Source organism: Candoia aspera, chromosome 15 (assembly GCF_035149785.1).
Source record: "Candoia aspera isolate rCanAsp1 chromosome 15, rCanAsp1.hap2, whole genome shotgun sequence".
Lineage (NCBI taxonomy): Eukaryota > Metazoa > Chordata > Lepidosauria > Squamata > Boidae > Candoia > Candoia aspera.
The window spans coordinates 5,641,741-5,668,499 of record NC_086167.1 but is presented as its reverse complement, the minus strand read 5'-3'; the positions used below and the strand labels follow the sequence as shown (position 1 = coordinate 5,668,499).

General features: G+C 46.9%; 2 protein-coding genes across 2 annotated transcripts in view; one reads left to right on the top strand and one right to left on the bottom strand.

The window, feature by feature from the left end:
* TBC1D10A (TBC1 domain family member 10A) overlaps positions 1 to 26,759 on the top strand; it is a 470,628-nt gene that overhangs the window by 230,136 nt on the left and 213,733 nt on the right. The gene's annotated exons all lie outside the window — the stretch shown is intronic.
* On the bottom strand, positions 868 to 22,507 carry NIPSNAP1 (nipsnap homolog 1). Its single transcript, XM_063315730.1, has 10 exons — positions 22,403 to 22,507; positions 15,058 to 15,185; positions 13,109 to 13,154; positions 11,952 to 12,046; positions 10,473 to 10,543; positions 7,588 to 7,728; positions 5,787 to 5,818; positions 4,130 to 4,224; positions 3,117 to 3,200; positions 868 to 1,491 (listed from the first exon to the last, which is right to left on the bottom strand). Exons 1-10 carry the CDS (start codon positions 22,501 to 22,503, stop codon positions 1,427 to 1,429), a joined length of 858 nt encoding a protein of 285 aa, XP_063171800.1. The 5' UTR covers positions 22,504 to 22,507; the 3' UTR covers positions 868 to 1,426.

Here is a 26,759-nt window from a genome sequence, read left to right as displayed (position 1 = left end):
GTGGCCAGCCAGCAGCTCAAAGAAGCCCGCTCATCTCCCAGGAGATGGCCTTCAGAGGTAGTAGTCACATAGCCATCTAGGGTAATATCCAGTGATTCCCATGTGTAATGGTCTGTGGGAATGACCTTGGGAGACAGGAGGAAGAGGCGCAGGCTAGGCAATGGTCAGATAAGGGGCAGCTGAGCCCGCAGCAGGAATGGGGGCGTGGCAAACATCTTGCAAGGGACCCTCCCTAGTTTCTTGGCTGTTAAGGCAAAGGGGGAGAGATGTACTTTCAGACTTGCAAGATTCTGTTAATGCAGCCTTACTTCTTACTGAGTAGAATTAGCTCATCTGGGTGTGCTTCCTGTCTGGACTACCTTGCAAGGCTGACAGGAATAGAGTTGAGGTAAACTCTATTGAGTTACCTTGCTTCTCCTTTCCTCTTAAATCCTGTCTTCCTTCTTTTTCCCTCCTTCCCATAAAATTGTTTATCCTAACAGTGAACAGCAGGATGGATATCCAGCCTTTCCAAAGCTCAGGGGTGAGAGGTGTAAAAATCCAGGAACCTTCAGCCTCAACATCTGGATACTCTCCATGATGGGCAAGTAGCATGATGATGAAACTGACCCACTGAAGTTACTCAAACCAGAGTTAAAATAAACCTGGCTTAATGTGAGTGCAGATTCAGCCCCCACATCCTGTCAGCTCCAAGAACACTCGCGGCACAGAAGGACCCCTCGGTTGCGCCTTCAATACTTAAAGCCCCTTCTCCCTCAAGCTCTCAAGCACAACGCATGTCCTTGCAATGCACCCAGATTAGTATATTAAACGTTTAATGGCATGTGCAGTAAGGCAGGTTACACGGTCCTTCAAAAGCAGACCTTTTTATTATTATTATTATTATCATCATCATCATCATCAAGCACATTCTCTTTAAGTCACTAAATCTCACACGCCTGCCAAAGGCATCCGCAGCCACAGCAGGCCCACATACATACTTCCAGATGTCAAAATGCTTGTTCCACTAAGCGAGGGTGGAGGGCTCACCTTCCCCCTGCAGTGAAGAGGCTGGACGCTCGGCAAGAGAATCTGCTGCAAAAATCTTTAAAAGCATTCACCCCCTCGTTCCAGCATCCGCAGCAGGCACCGAGCCCAGCTCTCATCGTGTCAACGGCCACCCATCCAATACATGATTCTCCTCTCCCTCTGGAGCGCAAGCCAAGCATTCGCAGGTCCAGCACACGGGAAATCAACAGGCTGGAGGTTGGAAGGAAGGAAAGGTGGAAGGGAAAAAGGACAGATCTCTCTTACCAAAGCAGAAAAGGAAAGGGCAGAAGGACAGGAAGTAACACAGATCATTTCAGGGCAGGGGGCCGGGGAGGAAATGTAACATTTGTTTTCCCCGTGTGACAGCTGCGGCTTGTGCTGCCCGGGGAAGGCAGCGTCACTGCAACGGTGAAATCTTCAAGGGAATCATGATCCGAGATTCCATGCTTCGAACCAGAGGAACTGCAAACACAGAAGGACATTCAGAGAGTCACTGAGTGAGACTGTCCCTCGTTGTTCTCAGCACCCAACTTGAGACACCCTTGGCAAACAGGGAACACCCACTGTCCCTCTGGTTCATGGATGCCGAATACAGGCAGTCCTCGCTTAATCACCGTTCATGTAACAACAGTTCAGAGATACAACGGGGCTAAGAAAGTTATTTACGACTGTCACACCACTCCCGCAATCATGTGATCGTGATCTGGGTGCTTGGCGACCGGCTTGCATTCACGACTGTTTGCAGCGTCCCATGGTCACGCGATTGTGATTTGCAATCTTCCCAGCTGGCTTCTGACCCGAAAAATAAGTTGGAAACAATTGATTTGCTTTGCAACTATCACGATTCACTTTACGACCATGGTGACTCGCTTTATGACCGCCGCAAAAATGGTTGTAAAATTGGGTCTGGTCACGTGGTGCCTTGCTTAACAACTGCATTCCTTAGCAACCAAAATTCTGGTCTCTAGTGTGGTTGTTAAGCGAGGACTACCTGTATTTAAAAGTGGAGAATTTTCTGAAGATTGCTATTCCTCAATCTAGGAACAGAGGACCTCAAACTGTGGGGTGCAACCCCCCTTGGAGCTGCTGACAGCTGGCTTGTCCGGGCGGAGCAGAAGCCTGGTCTGACCAATTCCTAGTTTTGTGTACACATTTGTGCAATCTATCATGATTGGCTACGCAAAGCTGGCGCCCTGTCAAACCAAGTTCCTACTCCACCTGGATTAAGCCTGCTATCGAGTTTGTCCAGGCAGAGCGGGAACGAGTTCAGAAAGCAATCCAGCCTGGGGGCAGGATCTTAGGTATACATAACTGGACTGCTATCAAGCCTCACTTCTGACAGCCAGATTATCCAAGCAAAGCCTGGGTAGCTTGGAGAGGGCTCTGGTTTCACAGGCCCAAGATTCATGGCCTACCCAGCCAAAGCTGGATCGCTGTCAGAATAAATAAGTCGTTAAGCGAATCACCGCAGCCATTATGAGAATCCAGGTTCCCCAATGAACATTTTTTGCCGGAAACAGGCAAAATAGGTCACACATTGCGATCACGTGACTGCAGGATGCTGCAACTGGTTGTAAATGCAAACCAGCTGCCAAATGCGATCACATGACTGCGAGGGTGTTGCGACGGTTTGTGACAGTCGTCAGTGTGAGTGTAGGTCATAAAGCACTTTCTCCAAGGCCATTGTAATTTTGGACCATTGTTAAATAAACGATTGTTAAGCAAGGCCTACCTGTAGTGTTATTTCAAGGTGGGGATTGATTTTAGAGGGGGTAAACACAGCTCCATTTTTCCATTTGCTGCACAACAATTAAGGTTGACTTGTTGGCAGGCTGGGAAACCAGGAGAGGAATTATCCTTCTTGTTATTGCTGCTCTCCTTCGAATGCTACCGGAGTATCCAATGACATCACTGGTCGAAACGGGGATGCAATTTTTGAACTTGTAAAAAGGGGTCTAGAGATTGTTTCATCCAGGGATGGCTGGAAAATTTGGGGAACTGACACCCAGTCACCCAGAAGACACCCAGGCTGGGAAAGGCTGAATAAGAACATCCAAATTCCAGCACCCCTCATCGAGATGTCTGACCTGTGTAATAAACGTTTTCATCCCATCCTCGCTTCCTCCAGGCAGCGTTCCTCGTCTCCTCTCGAGATTGCAGGTCTCTGTAGGCTACAAACCAACAAAAATACCTTGTAAGAAGATTGCCAGTCAACAGACTCTTTCATACGGTCTGATGGAAAGTGAATGGATGCCACTGCCACCATTCGGGGTTACAGTCCCCAGCTGAAATTGGTAAGCTCAGGTTGGCTGGGACCGCGGGAGCCAAAATCAGACCCTTCTGGAGGACCCCAAGCTGGAAATGTTGGCTGAAGCAAACCGGAATCAGCGAGCACGTCTGTACGAGATCCAGTGTGTTCCACAGCATGGGGGAGATGTCTGTTGATACGATGGGTGAGCATGTGTGTGTGCACACACAAGGGCACTGTCAACATCAGGGAACCAAACACTGAAATGTCTGGGCTCTCGCATTGCACTAAGACCTTAGGCAATTTGGCTGGGTTCGCACAATACAGCCTTTTTCAACCCTTTTATCCTGGAGGAACCCTTGAGCTAATTTTCAAGTCTCAGGGAACCCTGGCAGATGTAAACATTCCCTGTGAGGGCTAGCATTGTACAGTACGTAAAATTCAAAAACCAATGTTTTTTTCTCCCTCACAGTCTCTTGCAGGCCTCCTAGCGGAACCACAGTTGAGAAAGGCTGCATTAAATCCTAAACCTAGGTACTGTACATAAGACATGTAACTTCCCCCAAATAAAATACATAAGATGGCTTATGTGACAGCTTGACTCAAATGTCTTGCTAAGACAATGACGGGGTCTCCATAATGTACTAAACCACCATTGTAACTTAGTCTAGCATGTTGTGGGAAACTTGGCCACTGCCTGGTTTTGCACAGGAGCACGAAGTACATCCAGGCGTTTGTAAACCTGGGCACAATAGCTGGTTCTCCAAATCTGTTTTCAGTGTGATGGATGAAGCCAGCCAACAGGACAAAGAAACAGAAACGAACACATTTGTGTGTTTCAAGGCTACCTACCCCACAAGTGATGTACAATGTATAACTCTCCAATTTGGGAGAAGAAGCCGCCCACCGCTTCCTGGTTATCTTGACGATGTTTGATTGCCCGAGCCCTGCGCCAACAGAGGAAGCGAGAGATGAAGAAACAGACACTAATAAATATTACTGCCTGTTTCCACGGTGTTGAGCCTGTGAAAGTTAGTTCTCACACGGTGAAAAGCAAACAGCCTCGATACCAGATCTGGCAGTTACCAAAAGGAGGAACTGATGGAAACGCCCTCCTGTTCAAAAGAGATTCGTTTCTACTCTTTGACAGAGAGCTGACGGGAGAAAGAGGGGCATGATCTGAATGCCTATTACAATATAAATAGACTTGCATCTGACATGTGCAGTTGCTGGAATTCTTAAGTAATGGCTTCTTAGCTTTTCTACAATAAATCATATGTTCTTGTATCTTTGTGTGCCTTTATTTATTGCAGCCCAGCTTGTTGGAGAGAAACCTGATACAGGTAGTCCTCACTTAACAACCACAATAGGGACTGGAAAACTGGTTAAATGTTGCAGTCGTTAAGTGAGTTACCACGTGGCCGGACCCAATTTTACAACCATTTTTATGACAGTCTTCAAGTGAATCATGGGTTGGTAAGCAAATCGCCATGGTCATTAAGTGGATCCAGCTTCCTCAATGAACGTTTTTTGCTGGAAAAGGTTGCAAATCATGATCCTGTGACTGCAGGACGTCGCAACTGGCTGTGCATGCGAGCCAGCCACGAAGTGCCCGAATTGTGAACATGTGACTGCAGGGGTGGAGTGACGTTTTGTGATGGTCATAAAGCACTTTTTCTCAGGCCATCGTAACTTTGGACCGTCGTTAAACGAGTGGTCGTTAAGCAAGGACTACCCGTAGAGAGAAATCCATCTCCTTGCTCAAGACTACTTGGATTGCTCCCTTAGGGGGAAAACTCCCCAGTTCTTATTAGAATAAAGTAAATTGTTTAGCACTTTTCTTGCAGCAGGTCAAAGATATCCAAAATGGGCACCCCAAAACGGCAGAGCTGAAGATGCCTAAAGCAAGCATCGCTTTATGCGGAAGCCATTTTACCACTTCTGGGTCCCAAGACAGCACTGTGGGGGGACAAGCTCCAGAAAAAAATGGTTCCAAGGCATCTTATTTGTGTAGGTATTTATGAATTATAGCAGAATTTCAGTGTATGGGTTTCACTCTGCTCCAAAGCAAGCAAGTCTTTAGGCTTAGGGGTCCTGAACCCATCAACCTTGTTTTCCCCGCTAAACAAATCTATGATCTTTTCTTGCTGGGATCACTCGGCTTCCATCTTTGAGGAGATTGTAACATCCCTCTTGGAGTAACAAGGTTGAGAACAGCCTCCTTCAACCTAGCTGGGAATTCTAGGTATTGTAGTTCCAAACCATCCAGGAAAGGACACAACTCAGCCAGCAAAATATCCCTACTTACAGATGATCTAAATTTGTTAATTATCTCTGGTTCCAAGAAAGAGAAAAAGGAACAAAACTAGACATCGTTTTGCTCTGTGGGAGCTGTGGATTGAATTTTTTTTTTTCCTTAGGGGCCCACAAGGGAATCCACCACTTTCTCTTCAACACTGACTTTTGGAGTGAAGACACTTCAAAAATATTTGAACTGCTTTCCACTTACCAGTTGTTTCCCCACTCAATCATGGTCCCGGGCTGAAAGTCAAAGAGAAAGAAGAGATTGCAGAAATGATTTCAAAGATTCCTGGCACCGAATTGGCAGATCCAAGCCTTTAGGAGAAAGGATGAGGAAATAAAGGGATATTTCAAGCCTGCCTCCAGCCTGTCCTGATTCAAAATTCACCCAGAGGGCAATGCTGTCTGCAGACCTGAGCATCACCAGGAAGCTTGTGCACATTAGAGAGCAAGCTGTGCTTTTGTAGGAAAATGGTTTGACAGCCGAAGGAAAATCCAGCAGCGGGAAAAGCAAAGGTTTGTTTTGGACAGCCATTTCTCAACTGGGACCCACCCCTGAGAGCTCTAAGTGGAAGGGGGCAAAGCATGTGGGCCCATTTTGGGGGTGTTTGGAAATGGGAAATCAATGTGCTTTGCCTTGGGCAGCCTGATGCACCCATTCCCACCTTGATGTTGAGCCAAAGTAACCCCAAAATAGCTGCCTTTTGCTGTGGCCATTTTGGGTGATTTTTCTGAGCTGAAATGGAGCTGGAAATGGTACGCTAAGCCAGGCTTTTTAAAAATCTTTTGGCAATCTCCTGGGATGCTTTGTGAGCTAGGACAGAATGAGGCCACCGTCTCCCACACGGAAACATTTGAGAAGACCTGGGCAGACCTCCCTGACCAGAGATGTCACCACCCTTCCCGCCACATCTAACTTTAATTTTTAAAAAAATCTTGCTTTTTATAATTTAAAAAGCACCAAAGAGCAGAAATTGTCCTTCTTTGTCATGTTAAATTTCAGTCTTTTGTTCATACAGGTAGTCCTCGACTTATGACGATTTGTTTAACGACTGTTCAAAGTTATGACGGTGCTGAAAAAATGGCTTACAACAGGTCCTCACACTTACGACTGTCGCAGTGTTCCTGCAATAAAAATTCGGGTGCTTGGTGACTGGCCTGTATTTATGACAGTCACAGAGTCCCAGGGTCATGTGATCACCATTTGTGACCTTTCCAGCCAATTCCTGACAAGCAAAATCAATGGGAACCACGTGATTTACTTAACAACTGTGTGATTCACTTAACGACCATGGCAAAAAAGGTCATAAAATCAGGCATATAATGACCACATTGCTTAGCAACGGACGTTCTGGTCCCAATTGTACTCATAAGTTGAGGACTACCTATACTAGGATATTGGAGCCACTTTATGCTTTCTAAATGTGGATTTGCTTATAGTTAAGAATTGAGCTACGGAATCATTTTACATTTGTTAATTAATGTTATTATTTTGGGGCTCTGTTGGGACTTTTTGCTGATACCTGGATTGGAGAAGACATTACTTATTGGATTTGCCTACAGTTAGGAGTTAAGCTATAGCGGGAAGAGTTTTCTATCTGCTAAATAAGAGGAGGTGAAGCCATAGTAAAATTGTTTATGCTTCTCGTGATGAGGGTGGGAAGTCACTTTCTGAGGGTTTTTTCGCTTCTTTTGCTATTTTTTCTTTCTTTCTTGTTTTCTAGCACCTTTTATTCGCTCTATTTTTTTTCTTTTCTTGTTTACTTTGTATTGACTTTTACTATTGCCATTAAAACTTTTAATAAAATTATTTTTAAAACAAGCACCCAAAAGCCAGCCCCTACCCCACTCTTTCTTTCTTTCTTTCTTTCTTTCTTTCTTTCTTTCTTTCTTTCTTTCTTTCTTTCTTTCTTTCTTTCCAAGGACTGCACCCCACCCCAAAGTACTCCGAGAGAAGGGAGGCGGGGTCACCCAGCGGGGCATCACCCACCCACGCAGATGGGGCGCACCTTCAGCTTGTACGTTCTCAGCTCGTAGATGTTGGGACCGGCTCGCGGCAGAGGCTCGTTCCAAAAGCTGAACTCCAGGAGCAGCTGGTTCCTTCGGGAAAGGAGCATTTTACTCCTCTCCTTGCGGAATTCCAAATATTCCTGCCGGAAGAGAAGAATGGAAGATCCAGGCGGTGGAAAGGAGGCGGCCGGATGACTGTCGTTCTCTGGGAGTCAAAAATGGTCTGGGGAAATTAGCCGGGAGACATGGCAAAACAAGGCTGGCAGCTGCAACTCCATTATGAAAGTCCACAATTTTAGGCAGGTTCTTAGCGGAGATGAGCACCGCCCCCTAGAGTCGGACACGACTGGACTTTACGTCAAGGGAAACCTTTACCCTTTACTTTAGCGCTTGTATTAAGACAGGATACTTGGAATGCAGAATTTACTCATTTACTGATTTGACGGGCATCCCATCTTTCATTCAGGAGTTCAAGGGGGCTCAAGAGGGCATGAATAGTGTTCCCTCTTCCCATTTCCCTTGAACAACACCCCTGTAAGGTAGGCTGAGTGAGGACTGACTGGCCCATAGGGCTTCTGTGACTTAAGGTGGAATTGATTCTGTAGAGCAGTGTTCTTCAACCTCCGAAACTTTAAGATGCGTGGGCTTCAACTCCCAGAATTCTGAGAGTTGAAGTCCACCCATGCTGGTTAGTGAATCCTGGGAGTTGAAGTCCGCATGTCTTCAAGCTACCAAGGCTGAGAAACACTGCTCTAGAGCCATAGTCAAAAGCATTTCAGTGGGTCCCCACCTCGAATGTATGTCAGTAGGGGGTATCTCCAAAAATTGGCGATTTAAAAAAAAAATTAAAATGGCACCAGGGGGGCCTCATCATTCTCCACTGTCCCTTAGAAAGACTTTCTCCAGCAAAAGATGCGCACGTTGCCTTTTCAGGGTAAGTTCTATCAAGCAGTGTGAAATTGCACATTAGCAGAAACACGTAAGAACCCTAAAGACAGCCTGAGAATCAGAGTTAAGAGAAACAAACAGAGAACGAAATTAATGGATGGCACCGGTAGAATTCTAAATCAAGTATCCACCAACGCCCAAGAAGGTTGGAAGGGTGGGGCCGGGAGAAAAGCCGGTGGGTGGGCGTGCAGGTGTGCAAGAGGTGGGCATTAGAGAGAATGCACAGTACTCTGGGCTTTGCAGACTCAACATTATAACCTGGGGGGGGGCATACTTATGTAAAATAAATGCAAACCAATTGGATGTGGGTGGCAGAACCTGGAGAGCCTCTTGTGGGCTCAGAAACTAAGCAAGGCCACTAGGTTAGTCTTTGGATGGGAGACCACTAGGACATCTTATCAACAGTAAAGGAACCAGCAGTCCAGAAATACGCTGCAGACTAGCACTCAGCAGAGCAGCCATGAAGGACTTGGAAAAGAGGTTGAGATGCCGTGATGGGTCTATACCAGAGTTTCTCAACCTTGGCAGCTGGAAGATGTGTGGACTTCAACTCCCAGAATTCCCCAGCCAGCAAGGCTGGCTGGGGAATTCTGGGAGTTGAAGTCCACACATCTTCCAGCTGCCAAGGTTGAGAAACACTGGTCCATTCGGCACCTGCACAGATCAGAACTGTGCAAGTCGTGGTATTCCCTGTGACGCTCTATGGAAGCGGAAGTTGGATTTTAAAGAAGCAGGGTAGGAAAAGTATTGACACCTTTGAACTTTAGAGTTGGAGAAGATTTCTGAGAGCCAAGAAAACAAACACGTGGATCATCGAACAAATCAGCCCAGAGTTCTCCCTCGAGGCACAAACGGCCAGGCTCAAATTATCCTACTTTGGACACCTTATGCAAAGGCCTGGCGGCTCCCTGGAAAAGGCCCTGATGCTGGGAAAGGTGGAAGGAGAGGGAAGAAGAGGAGGACCGGCAGCAAGGGGGAGGGACTCATAGTGGCAACGAGTGGACCAGTTGGGAGACCAGAAGGACCAGGTTAGGGGCAGATCATCATGGAGAAGGTCTATCTTTGTGGTCGCTAAGAGTCGACAGTGACTCGATGGCATGGAATCAATCAAAAGGCCATCTCGAGGCAGGATATCTTTACCTTTTAAGCTAAAATAAAAGATTCCAGAAGGAGGCACTGACAGATTTCAGTACTTCCTGTAATCTTCTGTTGCCAAGAAAATTAAATGGGTGCATCCACAAAGGCACCACAGACTTGGTGACGCTTTGCTTTCAACCCACTAAGCACTGGGGTGGCCAACTTGGTGCAGCCTAGAATTCCAACACGGATTAGCCTCATGCAGGGAAGAGCAGTCTTTTAGGCCAATGTTTGCATCCACACCAGCCCAAAACTGGGCAGGACAAAACCTAGGGCTGATTTTAATTTAAATCAAACGATTTACACCCAGTCAAGGGTATCCACAGGGTATGGTTAAAACAGCCAAGATGGCACCCCACAACAGTGCAATCAAACCACCACACACAAAAAAACAAGTGGAGCTTTGATTGCGTCGGCATGGCCACCATCTTGACTTTTTTGACCGTACTCGGCAGACACCACTGCATTTAATCCAGACAATTGCTCCTCGGGCAGCTAAGACCACCCCCGTTTCTCTTGCATCAAGGCTGAAATTTGGGGAGGGGGCAAGGGGGGCATGAGAGTTCTGCAGTTACAGCCGCCAGACTCCTGAGCCAGCGTTTTGCCAGGCATTCTGGACATTGGAGTCCTAACGCATAAGGTGGGCGTTACGCCGGAGAAGTGCTCTAGCCGCTCAGCTGCACGGCCTCTTCTTGAGGAGACCGCCTGGCTGCGCAACACTGCCTGGCCAACGACGGTCCGGCAGCACGACCGTCTGCTGCGCCAGCAAAGGCATGGTGTGATCGGGCACCGCAAATACCTGGTTTTCCCTCAGCTTGTTCATGCACTCCATGAGGGCCGGGTAGCCGCCGATGAATCTCCAGATATGCACTGCAGAGAGAGAGAGAGAGGAGGCCTTGTATTCTTACAGAGCCCGAAAGAGAGGGTGATAAAAAATACAAGCCAGCCTTAGGCTGGGTTGCCCCACCTTCAGTCTGGTTATTGATTTAACCCACTTTCAGAGGTTCCACAGACTTAAAGAGGGGCTGGCTTTGCATAACACACTACAGGGAGTCCTTGACTTATGACCATTCCTTTAGCGACTCCCCAATGTTACGATGGTGCTGAAAAAAGTGACTTACAACTGGTCCTTGCACTTATGACTGTCACAGCATCCCCGCAGTCACGTGATTAAAATTTGGGCGCTTGGCAACCAGCCTGTATTTACGACGGTTACAGAGTCCCGGAGTCACATAATTGCCATTTGAGACCTTCTCAGCTAGCTTCTGACAAGCAAAATCTATGGAGAACCACGTGATTCATTTAATGACCACATGATTCACTTAATGACTGCCGCAAAAAATGTTGTGAAATTGGAGGCAGTCACATGATGCCTCACTTAATGATGAATTGTCCGCTCCCTGTTGTGGTCTTAAGTTGAGGACTACCTATACTGTAAAACTTAAAAAAACAAAACAAAACCAAAAACCAACCCAAACCAAGGTTAACTTTCACCACCTTAGCATGGGGGGTGGGGGCAATTAGGACTGACTTAGTTTAGAGCACTGTGTGAATATGGCAAGTGGGAAAGCACTGGGCTTTGCAAAAGGGATGCTTGTCATTGGGCTTTGCAAAAGGGATGTTTCCATTCTGGCCCTCTCCCACTTCTCTCCATGGGGGCGGCCTCCCTTCTAGGGTCTGACCTGGATAGAAAACCGTCGGGAGTCAGAAGGATGCAAGGCTGATGTGGAAGACTCCGGTTCAGATCCCCAACTGGACCTTGAATCCTGCAGGGGACACAGCCAATCCTACCTCCCAGGGCTGTTGTGAGGGGATAAACTGAAGGGGGACTCCACGCAAGCAGCCTGCTCAGCACGCGGATAAAAGCGGGATGCAAATGCAGTCCACTGGGAATAAGGAAATCAGAGGCTTGGCCATGCCGATCGCCCCTTCGCCAGCACCCACAATTTCACAGGAGGCTCAGAGGCTGTTCGGCCAACAGTTCGAAAGGACCCGAAGGGGGAAGAGCGAAAGCCAAGCGCTTTGCACACGGGGAGCCCCAATTCAGCCAGAGCCCTTCCAACTGGGGCTGAGTTACCACCACTGGTGGTCAAAAGTCTTCCTTTTTTCCCATGGTTCATTTCAAAGGGTACATTTTTGGCCCTGGATGCTGTCTTTAAACCTGAGTACTAAAACTATCACAGGTGCAATGTTCCTATTTTGCTTAACTCTCCTGTGAAAATCAGTGCAAAACTGCACTGCCCTTCACTCACCTCAAATCAGTCCCCCCCCTCCTCACCTGCCTGGTCCTGCTCGCCATACCAAGTATTCCAGTTGCCAACCAGGTCACACGGATACCCTGTGTCTGAATGCAACTTGGGAAGGACTTGTTCCCTGCAAAGCAAGACACAGCATGAGCAGAGGGGCCGACAGCAACATTTGTAAGGGGGTGGTGAATTTTATTGAGCTGCTGGTAACAGCTGAATACACCCCTCCCTGCTCTGCATGCTGCTGAGAGCACACCAAAGGCTGATATTATTTATTTCCCATGGGCAAATGATCACATCTTCCACTGTTTGTTATTCTTGTCTGCTCAGAAATAAATACAGGTAGTCCTCACTTAACAACCATTCGTTTAGTGACAGTTTGGACTTACGACGGTGCTGAAAAAATCAACTTGCAACTGGTCCTCACACTTATAACCCTTGCAGCGTCCACATGGTCACGTGATCACAATTTGGGTGCTTGGCAACTGGTTCGCATTTATGACCGTTGCAGTGTCCCATGGTCCCATGATCGTCATTTTCAACCTTCCTAGCCAGTTTCTGGCAAGCAGAATCAATAGGGAACCGCGTGATTCGCTTAATGGCCACAGTTTGCTTAATGCCTGTGGTGATTTGCTTAATGACCGCCTCAAAAAGGGTGTAAAATCGGGTTGGATTCGCTTAAGGACCGCTTTGTTTAGCAACCGAAATTCCAGTCCCAATTGCAGTCGTTAAGCGAGGACTACCTCTATACTGTATATCCTAAGAGAGAGCACATCCTGCACTCATTGCCCTCTAGCCATCAGAAGCACACTACTGTAACCCTTTCAGAAAAAAGGTTTTGCAGGCTTAGAGGAAACCTATTTTCAAGTGAAAACACACACTGAGTATCAAAACATCATTAAGAAAAATAAATAAATAAAGGGGGAATATCTCCTTCCCAACATACGCCAATGGGGAGTGAACACATCTAGTAGGTGTGGAATATTGACTGTGGAACGGGACAGCAGTCTGGCTCACTCAACAGGGAACACAATGCTGCAAGATTTTGTTGCAAAACCCATGATGAAATTCTAGCTTTGTTTTTTTCTATATCATTCTTAGAGCTGGCAGGTAGGCAAGGAATTTTTTTTTTTCCTGCAAATTCTTCTTGATCCCAGACCCTTGCACAAAAAACAGGACAGGCCCTTACGTGAGGCTGTTGTAGGCATCCAAGCATTCGGGCTTCACGTTGTGGACTGAAACGAGAGAAAGATCGGGAAGAAGAGAGGCAGAAGGGTCCCACCCCAAGGCAGTTAACCCCAGCCCAGTTCAGAGCAAGTGAATCGGCAGCCTGGAGTTTACTTTGAATTTTCTCTAGAAAAACACGGCGCTGGGGAAAACAGCTACTCTGCAAAGGATACTGCACAAAGCATTAATTCATTTGGTTTTGGCTTAGCGTGCGGTGTGAACTCAACCAGCTGCGGCTTATTCAACAAACTTGGATTCAACAAACCTGGGCTTAATGCAACGTGTGAATTCACTTAGTGGGAAACAGCCAACTGACGGCACTGCCAGAGTTCGACAGGACTCGTCAACATCCAGATTATCTCCGAAGAACATCCAATCCATGAATATATAATACCTGTTTAATATACACGTGTAATTCTACAGACCAATAGGAAGCCAAATTAGGTTCAGAAGGAACACTCCCTTGATGAGATTTTATTTTATTCCTATGTTGCTCTTCGATCCAGAATACAGAATTTTTTACAAGTAAAAATTACAACCAGTTTTAAAAGAACCATCTCAGGGATAAAAATCAACAATTCTTGCTCAGTTTTTAAGAGAGACCTTTTTACAGACTGTAGGGAGGTGGGCTAGAAACTTACGACTTTTCTTCCTTGGCTTTAATAGCGAACAGTTACGGAAATCCAAGTTCTTTCTGCATTTTGAAAAAGGTCAGGCTGTGATTTAGGTGACTTATGGTTCCTATATTGGCCAAGATGGAACAAAGTCTGCCAGCCATAAACAGGAAAATTTAGACATGGCGTCTGTTGTAGGAGGAGGGCTGCGTTAAGTCTCTGGTGGCAAAAGATCTGGAGCCTGGTAGCACTGATTCAGGCTAATATGTTTTATTAAATTTATGTACTGTATTAAATTTATCATGCTTACCAATTTATGAAGCGTACACCTTTTAACAAACTGGTTATGCAGATAACCCATCTAGTCCAATGTGGTAAGCAGCCCTGAGATTTCTGGAGTGGGTAGCCACAACAAATTTAGATGATGATAATTAAATTTATATGCTGCCCAACTCCCAGCGACTCTGGGATCATCATCATCATCATCATCATCATCATCATCATCCTCCTCTCCCTCCTTTTCCCAATCTAAATCCTACATCAGTCCAGCTACTCTGCACATCTGTGAGGATCTTGATCTTAAATCTAAATCCAGAAACTCATGGCACAAGCCACAATGGATATGCAAAGTTCTTTATTAGATCTGTATCTCGCTCCCTCAAAGCCACGGCTGGGTTTTACTTCCTCCAGCCTCCCTCTTTAAGCATCCCGCCTTTCCTTTGTCCCACCCCTTCCTCTCGGTGCTTTTGACGACCTTAATCTGCATGACAGTTTGTGTGATGGTGGCTTCTCGTGCCCTCCGTTGTGAATGGGATCGTTGCTAGCTGTTCTCTTCTCGTCCCTTGCCCCTCCACTGTTTCTCCTCTGTCCTTCGTTCCCACTGGTGTGTAAGGGTGGAGCATCCAGTCGCAATTAGCCATTGCTTCTGGGTTCTCCATCCTTACAACATCTGATGATGTGACCCACAGCTCCTGAAAGCTTCTGCCTTTGCATAAAATCTGTTAGCCAGAAAAGGTGCTACCAGATTCCTGAGTTTTCACAGCATCCAACGAGCCTCAGATTTCCCCTGCACACCCCACCCGCTGATGGAGGACTTTTGATGTAACTCATCCGAGAATATTTATTCCACTTTTCCTGCATAAGGGATTTGCTTTGGAAGAAAAGGAACGGTGAAGATACAGGACGACAGCAAGGGGAAGACGATGCCCGAGAGTGTCCAGGAAGTTAGGGATGCCGCTGTGCAATTGAACATCATTCAGAAGCTGCCCCAGGAAAGAAAGATGGGGGGGAGACTCACACTGGATCTTGTAGAGGTGGTTTGTCTCCTTCTTGGACAGGAGATTGGAATGAGCATCTTTTCGGGGATCCACCTTGTGGACAAAGAGGGAGCGAAACCAGCTGCTTTCATTGTTTTTGGAATAACCTCTGGAAGAAAGGGGAGAAGTTGGAACAGCGGCAAGCGCAGAAGGCAAAGCTGTTGGTTTTACACCAAAGTCACCTCAAGCCCCTTGCAAATATCTACCCGCCTGGTCGCCTATGGCAACTATGACACAGTTGCCAGGTAAACACTGCCTGAAAAGGTTTTATACATCTTGATCCTGAGGTCCAAAATGTCACAATCCAACCCCCTTTGCAGGAGAAGAATTTACGAGGAAGAGTCTTAATGTCTCCTTCTCAAAATAACCTCCCATAGCAAGTGGTTATATTCAGAATTTGGGAGGTGAAACGTACCCGTCCTTTAAATGAAACACCTTGGACACAGAGAAAATTAAACCGTCGATTCATTCAAACCCATTCTTGTAGATTCACCAGAAGTCTGAATTTACAGATCCCCGTGCAAGGATTCTTGAAGCTAAGCTGGCTGACAACAAAAGACACAATCCGGATCTTCAGAACAGCCCCAAAACTAAACTTCCCTCCCTTCCACACTCCAGGTTTCTCCGGTATACTCCAGAGAACGCCGCTAAATGCTCTTCTAAGTCAAGGAAAATGGAAAGATGTGGCATTGCCCGCCACGGAGGAATCGTGGTGAAATTGACAGAACTTGCTGAGATGGACGGACTAAGGTCTTTGATTAGAGAAAGGGCAAGATCTACATGGACCGATGGCTTTGTTTGTTTCGTACGGCAGGGCAGAACGCAGCCTTGTCGCATAAAGATCACAAAAACAATATATACAAGTGCATAAAGTATGGGACATACTTTGGGGCAATAACTTACTGTAAAAACATGCAATACAAATGATGAATCAATTAATGACTGGAAACCCCTTTTGGACTTTTTGCGTAAAAACGAAAAAAAAATCAACTTGTGATTTTTTGGTTTTGATGGATAGGTTATAGAAAGAAGGGAGTCGTGAGGCAGCTTGAGAGAGAGAGGTTAAAACATAATTGTACTTATAACTGCTGTGAAGAATATTGGAAGCCACTTCTTTATATCTTTATATCTTCATATCTTTCTCTTTTTTTCTACTTTCTTTCTTACTGCACTTTTAGTTTTTTACTTCTCTTTTCCCTTTTTGTTTTCTCTGTTCTATTGTAGTTTGTATTAGTTCCTATTATTGCTGTTAAAACTTCCAATAAAAATTATACAAACCAAGGAAATTTTCCTCTTAAAACCCAGGAACCACCCTCCCCATTTCCCTAGACTGGACATTTGCACCATATCACAGTCCAAAAGTCAGGTCACAATTCTATTCTTTTATAAAACCTCGTTAATATTCACCAGCCTTTGCTGAGCCTACCTAGTTTAAATGGAACTCAGTTTTCCAGGGAAAAAACAACTGTATTTCCAGCCTTTGAGATTGGGCCCACGTGATTTATTCCTTGTTTTAGGCTGTTCTGAATGTGATTTCATTAACACGATTTTCATCCAGCATCACATCATGGTTTTTTCTGCAACAAACTAGACCAATGTTTCTTAAAGTGTGGTTTGAGGACCCCTGGAGGGTTCCCCCAAGACACTGTCTGCAAAATCAGATTTGCCAGATATTGAAGATATTTGCCAAAATGTACGACAATGTCACTCTTCTCATTATTGTTATTTGCTAATTTTTTAAAATGAAAAAAATATTTTTATCAAATTTTATCACCGCCCATCTCCCCCCCAAAAGGAGGGACTCTGGGCGGTTTACAATAAAATATTTCATTTATGTTAATATCTCATGGGTTTAATATTGCTATTTTTCATGATTCAATCAATAAATATACTATGAATGCATCCATTTTAATTTTTTATATGGTAAATATTGGTAAATACAACCCATACAAACAAAAGCTCTTTTGGGGTCCTCCGTCAGTTTTAAAAATGAGGTCCTGAGAGCAAAAAGTTGAAGAAAGGCTGAACTAGAGGAATGAAAAGCCGCGAGTCCTACTGCCCTCATTCAGCAGCGCAGGGAATTCTGGGCCTGGTGATCCCACACGCCACTTGATTCGCTGGCTGCCCTTTCCCTGTGCCAGTTGGCACCTTTAACTCAGCAAATCTTAACCAAACCAAACAGAGCCAGAGATCTGATTTTGGGCTAACGCTGCATTGGTTCCCAGAAACACGCCTGTCTGCAGAATGCCACTCAGTTCTGAGGGAGGCATGTTCCATGCAATTTGCATCATGCTTCTAGTCCTCATGAGGCAAAAAGGAAATATGGAAGAGCCTGTGAAAGCAGTGCAGCTGGGGAGGAAGCAGACTGAGCTGAGTTTGAAGAAGGGCTAAGCTGAAGCTTAGCAAACTGTCTTCCTCCTTTATGCTATCAATAATTCTATAAATTCGACCAGGCTGAGGACCAGCCTGGTCATTAAGGAAATCTAACAAACTTTGCTGCTGAATGGGGGTTTGAACTTGGATTTCCTGGCAACAGTAGGACACTAAAACCTCTACACCATTTAATTGCTCCCAGTGGACCCTCTCTATTCCTAAAATACCTTAATTTGTCCTCTGGTTGCAGGATGGGGTGTTAATTTAAAAAAGAATTAATTCCCTAAGTAAATAGTTTTGGACAACCCCCTCAAGTTTCTAGCCCCTGTTGTTGCAGTGCCAAGGCAATGTCTGAGTAAGGGACTAGGACACAGGGTATCTCTTGTCCTCACTTAGTTCATTTCCCCTTGAGATTTGCAAGATTTGTATGAATTTGCCTGGGGAAAAGGCTGGCTTGATGCAGAGAGCAAATTCTACTTTTTCCTGGTGAAGATTCGGGAGAGTTTTGGTAGTAGGGCCAGGAGCCAGCCGACGGGCTCCTGCTTTGGAAGATGAACCCAGTGCCAGAAGGCAAGAGGACACACCTCACCACTGCAAACTCCAACATGTCAGGACACCGTTTAGCAACAAACTTTGTCCAGCAGCTAAAACAATCTTCCCTCTTTGTTCCAAAGTATTCAAGGAGAATATATGATTCACCAGGAGAATAAATAAGGCATCATCTGATTCCTACCAGATTCTCACTAAAAATCTACAGGATTTGGGACATCCTCCCCACTCAAGTTTCTAGTCCCTGTTGTGGCAAAACCAAAGACACAGCCAATGTTTGGTTCAGCAGCCAGAATACATGGCAGCACTTGTTCTCCTCTAGCTCCAAAATGCATCTAGGCAGTGTTTCTCAACCTTATCAACTTGAAGATGTGTGGACATGCTGGCTGGGGAATTCTGGGAATTGAAGTCCACACATCTTCAAGTTGCCAAGGTTGAGAAACCCTGATCTAAACATTACTGCACTGAAATCTGCACTTAAATAATACAATGGATCAGAAAGCAAGAAAATATGGAAAACCTAACGAAAGAATTGTTAAAACCAGAAAAAAAAAAGTTCTGGGCAGGATCACATTATCTACCCTTAGACCCTCCAGGGAAAGGGGACCACAAGGTGAGGCAACAGGGCTCACGAGACAAAGCCACCTCGTAGGGCTGTTGTACACTTGACTGAAACAGTAGGATATGGACGGTTTCTTGAAAAAAAAAAACACAATCAGGTCCCCCTCTATTTGCTCTCCTTGGGTCAGACAAGCTGACTTCTTGCGAGGACAAAAGATATTCCTTCATTGGTGGTGCAGTATATACCAATCAACTTTTGCTAATAACATTCCCCCCCCATGTTTTATTTGACCAAGACCTTTGCCCCAACCCTGGTCATTCATTAACTTCAGAAAATAGCTGGTAAACAATCTTTTCAACCGGCTACTCTGAGATTCTTCTTGGTCAGCAACCCTCCCCGACTGCCCAATAGCAAGCGGCTTATTCCTGGCTTCCCATTCCCCCAAAAGGCATGTTTTCCAATCGGGCTGGACAACAACACCCATCACCCACAGCCATACCACCACCAGCCATGCTGGCTGGGTGAGGGATGGGACCTGTAGTTCAGCATGGCTGGCTTTTCTTTTTTTTTTAATTAAGTTTTCTTGAAGGAGTTTTTTTTTTACTAAGTAAAAACAATGCAAGTTTAAAGAAAAAAAGGAAGTCGAAGTGGTAAGTAAATAGAAAAGAAAGGAAAGAAAAAAAGGCAAAGAAAGAAAAAGAAAGGAAGGCATAAAGTGGCGTCCAATCTTCTTTACAGCAATTATAAATGCATTTCTATTTCATCCTCTCCCTCTAAGGCTACATCATGGCTCCTTTCTTTCCATAGTCCACCCTTTCTAATCATCAAATCCATTAATTATTGTAAACCGCCCAGAGTCCCCCTTTTCGGGGGGAGATTGGCGGTGTTAGAAACCCGAGAAATAAATAAATAAATAAATAATCACAAGTTCATTTTTTTCTGTTTTCAGCAAAAGGCCCATAAAGGGTTTCCAGTCACTGGCAAATGCAGTTATTGTCTTTTCCCTAAGCAAACAAGTCAATTTTGCCATCTCAGCAAATTCTGCCATCTTCACCAACCATTCCTCCTCCGTTGTGGGTATTAGCGTGGCTGGCTCTTCAAAGGGACTGGTGACTTGGCAGGGCTACTGACACACCAAGCAAAGTCTGTCCTGGCTTTACTCAGTTCATTCAGAATAAACCACCATCACCCAGCATCCTCAGTTTTTTTTTGCCGAAGCGACAATTTCGTATTTTATTTATTTATCTGTTCAATTTGTACCCTGCCTTTCCTGTAGCACAGTGTTTCTCAACCGTGGCCACTTGAAGATGCGTGGACTTCAGCTCCCAGAATTCCCCAGCCAGCAAGGCTTTGCTGGCTGGGGAATTCTGGGAGCTGAAGTCCACGCATCTTCAAGTGGCCACAGTTGAGAAACACTAGTTTTGTGGTTATTTCCATACTTCTCATAAACTGAACCCTCAGGGGAGTTCAGGAGAGGGCAGAATTAAAACACAAACACTAAATCAAATCAGCCACCATTTCCAAACGGACATTGCTGGGTTCACCCCAAAGACCACAGCGCGCGATATCAACCAACTCATCACATTTACAGAAACCCCATTTGTGTAAAGGTGGCTGAGAATTTGCAAGCTGTCTTATGTCTCCTCTGAGCCCACAACAGTGCTTTCCCGAGAGCTAGAGTGCATTGTGCTGCTGGTCCCATACTGGCCATGGCTTCATGGACCAGGACTGATTTAATCCAGGGTTGGCACATGGTACTGAATCCTCAATGAACACAGGGGCTGCATGTGTGCAACCTGAGCCAGAAATCAGACCATTCCATGTTCGCCTAGCGGGCTGTGCTAATTCAGCTCTTGCAGTTAATTTAGGGACTAGCGCAGGTCCACAACACCTGGATTCATTCCACAAACCATGGTTAGTCAGTAATCAGACTGCTGTGTGAATGCAACCCCAGACCAGTCCACCGTTCTTTAGCCTCGCATGCTATTCAAACCTGGCTAAACCCAGCTACACCCCATTTGCATTTTGGCTCATGGTACGCCGCACGATACCCATCCCTTTCCATCTCTGCCTGTTCTGAATTTGCCTTTCTTATTCATCTGAAACATTTTTTTTCACCATCAGAAACCCTCTCTGGATTTTCTGCAAAAACTCAAAACACAGCTGCTGGAGTTCAAAGCAGCAGGGAACAAAACAACCAAATTCACCCGAGGGTTCGCAACGCCGTACCCGAAAACTGGTGGAAAATAACGCAAGGGCCGTCGCACCTCTGGAAGACCGCAACAAACAGCAATGGGGCTGAGATGGGCCCTCCAATCCTCTGGAGCTGATGCAGCAAAGCCTTTCCCTCTGGGGGGGCCACTCCAGTGCCAGGTTGACATAGAAGCCTGGATGCACTTCTGAACGCAACGAAACCGGGAGACGCGGAACTTCCTTTTAAAGCAGGAAGAACCATCCCGAGTCCTAACTGGGTGTCCCAAACATTTTACCTTCCTGCCCTCCGCGGGATCTAGTCGCTCATCCCCAGGAGCCAAGCATCTGGCTAAGCCATGGTTTACTTTGTGTTTGTGGAATAAACTGTGCAGAAGTCACATCATGTGCTGAGATGTAACGTGGTTCCCAGGATTTGGGCCACCATCAGCTGCAAGCCGTGGTATGTACTGTAGCTCAGTGTGACATGAACGGGAAGAGCGATTCACAAACTCTTGACCTGGCAATGCCCAGCGGCCTATATAAACTAAGTACCAAAGAAAGAGAACAGAGCAAAGATGGGAGATGGCACAACGCAGCAAGCGATGGAGGAATCTGTTACATACCACAATGGCTGAGCTGAGTTCACACAACAGATTAAGTTCCAACGAAAGAAACCATATCCTGGATTAGTCCATTGTGCGAATCCCGTGTCTGTGTTTGGAAAGACATGGTTTATGGCACAGCGCCATGCAAACCTATGAATTATAGTTTATTCCACAAATCATAGCTAAACCATTGCTGAGCATTGTGCAAACCTGCCCGTTGCATTAAAAGCAGCCTGGTGGCTTTACAGCAGCATTGCTAAGGTTTAAAACACCACTATTTGACCGGGCACCAGGGAGACCTGAGTTCTAGTTCTAGTTCACCTTCAGTTCTGCAAGCTCACTGACTTTGAGCTAGTCACTCAACATAGCCTACCTCACAGGGTTGTTGTTACCATGGGAGAAACGGGAGGCGGGAACACCTGGTACCCCATCTTGAGCTTCTGAACGAAAGGCAGGATTTAAATGTGATTTTGCAGATCCAGTGACAAGGACAGCAGGGCTTCAGAGCTGACACTACCTCCTGGTCAATCCCAAGCCGCTGCTCTCCTTGCAAGACCCCTCAGAACTGGGGAATCCCAGGGCTGGAGGGCACCCTGGAGATCTTCTAGTCCACCCCCCTGCCCAGACCAGGACCCCTCGGTCCATCCCAGCCGGAGGGTCTCCAGCCTCTGCATGAACTCCTCCCTGGTCTCACGTTCTGGGCGTGCCCGAGGCCTACAGGATGACCCCAGGGATCAGATTCGCACGACCCCCGACGCGAGCGTGGGGCCGGCGGGTTCGGGGCTCAGCTGCCCCGTGGGAAGGCAGCAGCCGAGCGGGTTCCGGAGCCCAGCCTTCCTGGGGCGCCTTCGGCAAAGCGGGCAGCCCCGGCGACGCGTCCCGGGCCCGCCTCGGCCCTTCTGCAGCGGCGGAGGGCTCGGCGGGGGGCAGACGCGGGGCGCCCTGCCGGGCCGGCTCGCCCACCTCCCTGCCCCTCGCGGGAAGCCCGGCCTCCCCCGCCCGTCCCCGCGCAGGAGGGACCGGGGCGGGCCGGCGGGCGCTCACCGGGCTCCGGGGCCGCGGCTGGCCGGGCCGGGGGCGCCGCCCCGCAGCGCCAGCAGCAGCGGCAGGCGCCGGGCCGGCAGGCCGCCCGCTCGCGTCGCCATCTTCGCTCTCTGCGCGCGGCCTGGCCGGGAAGCGGCGCGGGGCGGGCGGCGGCGGCAGCCAACCCGGGCGGGCGGGGGAGGGACGGGGGCGGCCCGCGCGCCCGCCCGCCTCTCGGCCGCTCTCCACCGACCCAGCGAGCGGGCCAAGGCGGGCCGCTCAGTTCGCCGGGCCTTCCGCGTCGGGGTGCGGGGGAGCGGGGCCCAGAGTCACGCCACGCGCGAAGGGCCTGCGGGGGAGCAGGCGTGCAGGGCTGGCACTGGGGCCCCCGTTCTCCCCGCTTGTCTTGGATGTGGCTGCTTGGCCGTGGTGGGTGGGATCACGGCCGCAAAGGGACCCCGCTTTCCTGGGCTCCCGCTGGAGCTGAACGGCGGTTGGCACGCCTCTGGGCCTGTGCGGAGCAAATAAAGACGATTTCACCCCAGGGAATGAATGTTCACGTGCGTTTGTGAATGCTTGTTGTGCGCTTTTTTACCCATTTATCTCTGCTGGGCTTCAGTGCCCCTTAACCAGCGGAGGCTCCTTGGATACTGAACGGTATTGAGTTGATGAAAGCATTACAGGTAGATAGATATCTACCCTATACAGGTGGTCCTCGACTTACGACCGTTTGTTTAGCGACCGTTCAGAGTTACAGCCGTGCTGGGAAAAGTGACTTACGACCGGTCCTCACACTTACAACTGTCATAGCGGCCCTGCAGCCGGGTGATAAAAAACTGGGTGCTTGGCAACCAGCATGCATTTACGATGGCTGCAGTGTGCTTGGGTCACGTGATCGCCATTTGCGACCTTCCCAGCCGGCTTCCGACAAGCAGTCAGTGGGGGAAGCTGGATTTGCTTAATAACCACAGTTATTAGCTTAACAGCTGTGGCAGAAAAGGTCGTAAAATTGGGCGTGACTCACTTAACGACCAACTCAGCAACAAGTTCTGGTCCCAGTTGTGGCCGTAAGTCAAGGACTACCTATAGAGAGAGCAAGAAAGGAGCAAATAGCTTAGGGATTCCACAGAGCCATCTCCATGTGGGCAGAAGCACTGCGGAAAAGGGATGTTTTTATATGCCCCCCCCCCGAACTATAGAGGGGAGTGCATCCAAGGTGAAAGCCCGACGACATTTCAGAATTAGAATTGAAGAGAGAAGAGGATGGCACGTGCCCATTTGAGGAGAATCCATAAACTGTAGGGTTGGGTAATAGGCTTAAACTGGGCTGAAAATCAATATCCCAGATACATTGTTTGGGATGACTCCTGGCATTTTCAAGCCCTGATGGACAGACTTTCCAAAGACAGTCCTAAGGACTGGAGTCTGCTATTAGCTTCTGTTGGCCACGTTGATTTGAAACGGTCTCTGAGAACCTGTGGAGCCAGATTCACAGGAGAAAAAATCAATTTCAACCAGAAATCAGGGAGAGAGAAGCAGGCTCTGGCACCCGCGGAAACCAAACCTGTCTAGCCCGGCCTTTCTCCTCCTCTTGAGCCTGGAGGGACCCTTGAAATATTTCCCGGGCCTGGGGGAACCCTTGCCCAGTCAGGCTCAAATGTAGGCCAGAAGTTACCAAATTATTCTATTCGTTTCATGGTTAGGCCTGGATACTGTATATGCACAAACTGTGTTCTTAAACTGGAAATAAAGAATGAAACTCACCTCTTTAATAGGAGGTTGCCCACATTTGAAATAATTTTTAAAATAAATTGTGATCTCCCAGGGAACCGCTAGGCACCTCTCGCGGAACCCGAGGCTGCCACGGAGCCCTGGCGGAGGAACCCTGCTCTAACTGTAGAACAGCATTCTTGATGCATCTTGGAGCTGTGGGTATTGCTGTTAGAAATTTGGACTGGACAGCTTCCAGGATATCAAACTTCATAAAAATGCAAATTGGAAGAGATGCTGAGAGATGACCTCAGCAAGAAAAACCTTGCAAACTGCAGGAATAAAACGTGCCCCCTTTGAAGAGAAGAATCTTAAGACGGCTGTGGAGCTACGCTGGGCCACGCTTGCCCAATAAGAAAAATGTGCGCTGGAAGATAAGGAAGCCTGGAGCTGCATCCCAAGATATTTATAAATATAAGCCTGCTCTGTTGGGGTCCCGTTAATTTGCCATTTCTTTGTAACCTACCGTGTCATGCAAACACAACAGCACTTTAATTATTTTATAGTTTACTACAAGTTGTTCTTTTAGGCAAAAGGAAGCCAGTGTCCTCAATGCCCTTCTCGTTCCCACCTGGGAGACACACAAAATTAACTACACCATCTGCATATAGCGAGGCTGGAATTGCATGGTCTGCTTACATTGGAGAGTGACTATTCGCAGATGAGAGAGCCTGAATTATTGAATTGATGTACAAATTAAAAATAAGGAGGCTGGATTAAAAATAATGAGTAAAAATAATGAGAGCCAGTTTGGCCTAGTGGTTAAGGTGCCGGGCTAGAAACCAGGAGTCCGTGAGTTCTAGTCCCGCCTTAGGCACGAAAGCCGGCTGGGTGACCTTGGGCCAGTCCCTTTCTCTCGGCCCAACCCAACTCACAGGGTTGTTGTTGTAGGGAAAATAGGAGGAGGAGGGAGTATTAGGTATGTTCCCTGCCTTGAGTTATTTATGAAAATAATAAAGGCTGGATAGAAAATAAAATAAATAAAAATAATAGATGTCAGCCTCCTGGGGTAAACCAGATAGGAATCACAACCAGATGATCTGGCTGGGGAATTCTGTGAGTTGAAGTCCATGCATCTTAAAGTTGCTTTGATTGAGAACCACTGGTTTAGGGGGTTGTGAGAATTCTGCCAGTGTCATTTATTCAGTAAGCCATGACTTTAAAATGATGGTTTAGCAAAGTACAAACTTAGTAGCCTTACCTTTGAGTTTAACCTACCATACAGGGTTATTGTGGGGATAAAACAGGGAGAAGGTATGTTGCTTTAAACTCCTGGAGGAAAAGGGGTAGGGTAAAAATGGAATGAACAGATCAAACCAAGCCAGACTGTACAAGGATTCTTAGCTTTTTTGTGGTTGTAGTTTCAACTTTGATTTGTACACCCCCCCCTTTTTTTAAACATGCAAAGGAGTTTGTAGATAAGACCAACAATTCAGTAAAAAAAAAAAAGCGATGAAGCTGCAGTTTGGTTCAGTTCAAAATGTACTTAATCAATTGTCGATTTAACCCCTCACCCCAAAATTCCACCTAAATTCCTGTAATTAACTCAAGGTGGCTTTTGTGTTCAAGCCCCTTCCCCCCCCACTAATAATTATTTTATTTATTAGGTATATTTCCTCCTTTTTGCCCAGGAACTTGGAAATAATGGTGAATTTTCTGGCATTCCAAAGAAGGAAGGAAATCAGAAGGTGCCGTTTCGGAAATCTGAAAGAATTTCAGAAGCAGTTGTATTTTGGTTTAAATAAAAGCAAATGCAATCCAGATGCCAAGAATATCGGCCGTTGATAAATTGGGCTTGCTTATTCTGCGTCTGTAGGAGGGGAGATTTTCTGTGCGGCCCGATCAAGCCCTGAAAACGTTAATGACCTCTATTCTTCAGGAAGGTGAATTGTGTCCAAAGTTTAGTTTTGAAAAGACAGATTTGGGTGCAGATCTGGGATCCCTCCAAACAGGGATGATGAATTGTTCCTTTTCATAGGACCCAAAAGTGGGAATGCGTGAAACACGGAAAGTGAAGGAATCCTATCCTTACGGAATTCATTTCAAATTTCATTTAATCTAGACCAGGCATGTTTCTGTCCTGGATGTTTGGCCCAGGGAAACGTTCCCCCCCACCGTCTTAAAGCGGTACAGTCCACTCAACACCTGTTTTTGCTGTAGGGCCCAGACCAAGCCTTTGCAGCTGGTAAGTCTTGGTTGACCCATCCATGGAGTTTTCTTGACCAGGAGATGGAAGTAGCTTGACACTGACACCTTCTTCTCAACTTCCCAAGCTAGTTTGCAGATCATGGGGATTCCTGGTGGTGTTCCTTCCTTGTGTCACCAGCTCAGCCTATTTTATTTACTTACTCACTCACTCACTCGCTCGGTTATTCAAGGGTGGTGCCACCCAACTCCCAAACGCCTCTGAGACCTGCCTAACTGTGCTTAGGTTTTGAGATCAGCGCATCAGTTGCTAAGGTTGACAAACACTGCCCTGCAATAATCAAGTGGTATTCCTGGAATCCTTACAGCGTCTTGTTTCCTGACCTGGCCTACCTCACAGGGTTGGCCAAAGACGCCCCAGAACAATGTACATGAAACCTTAAACCACCAGGAAAAGCGAGAG

Excerpts from the sequence above, each read along its gene's own strand:
- NIPSNAP1 (XM_063315730.1), bottom strand. The coding sequence starts at position 22,503 with ATGGCGACGCGAGCGGGCGGCCTGCCGGCCCGGCGCCTGCCGCTGCTG. Across the intron at positions 10,544-11,951 it reads TGGCGAGCAGGACCAGGCAG|TGCATATCTGGAGATTCATC; the intron begins GTGAGGAGGGGG and ends CTCTCTCTGCAG. Across the intron at positions 3,201-4,129 it reads CATTGTACATCACTTGTGGG|CCTACAGAGACCTGCAATCT; the intron begins GTAGGTAGCCTT and ends GTTGGTTTGTAG.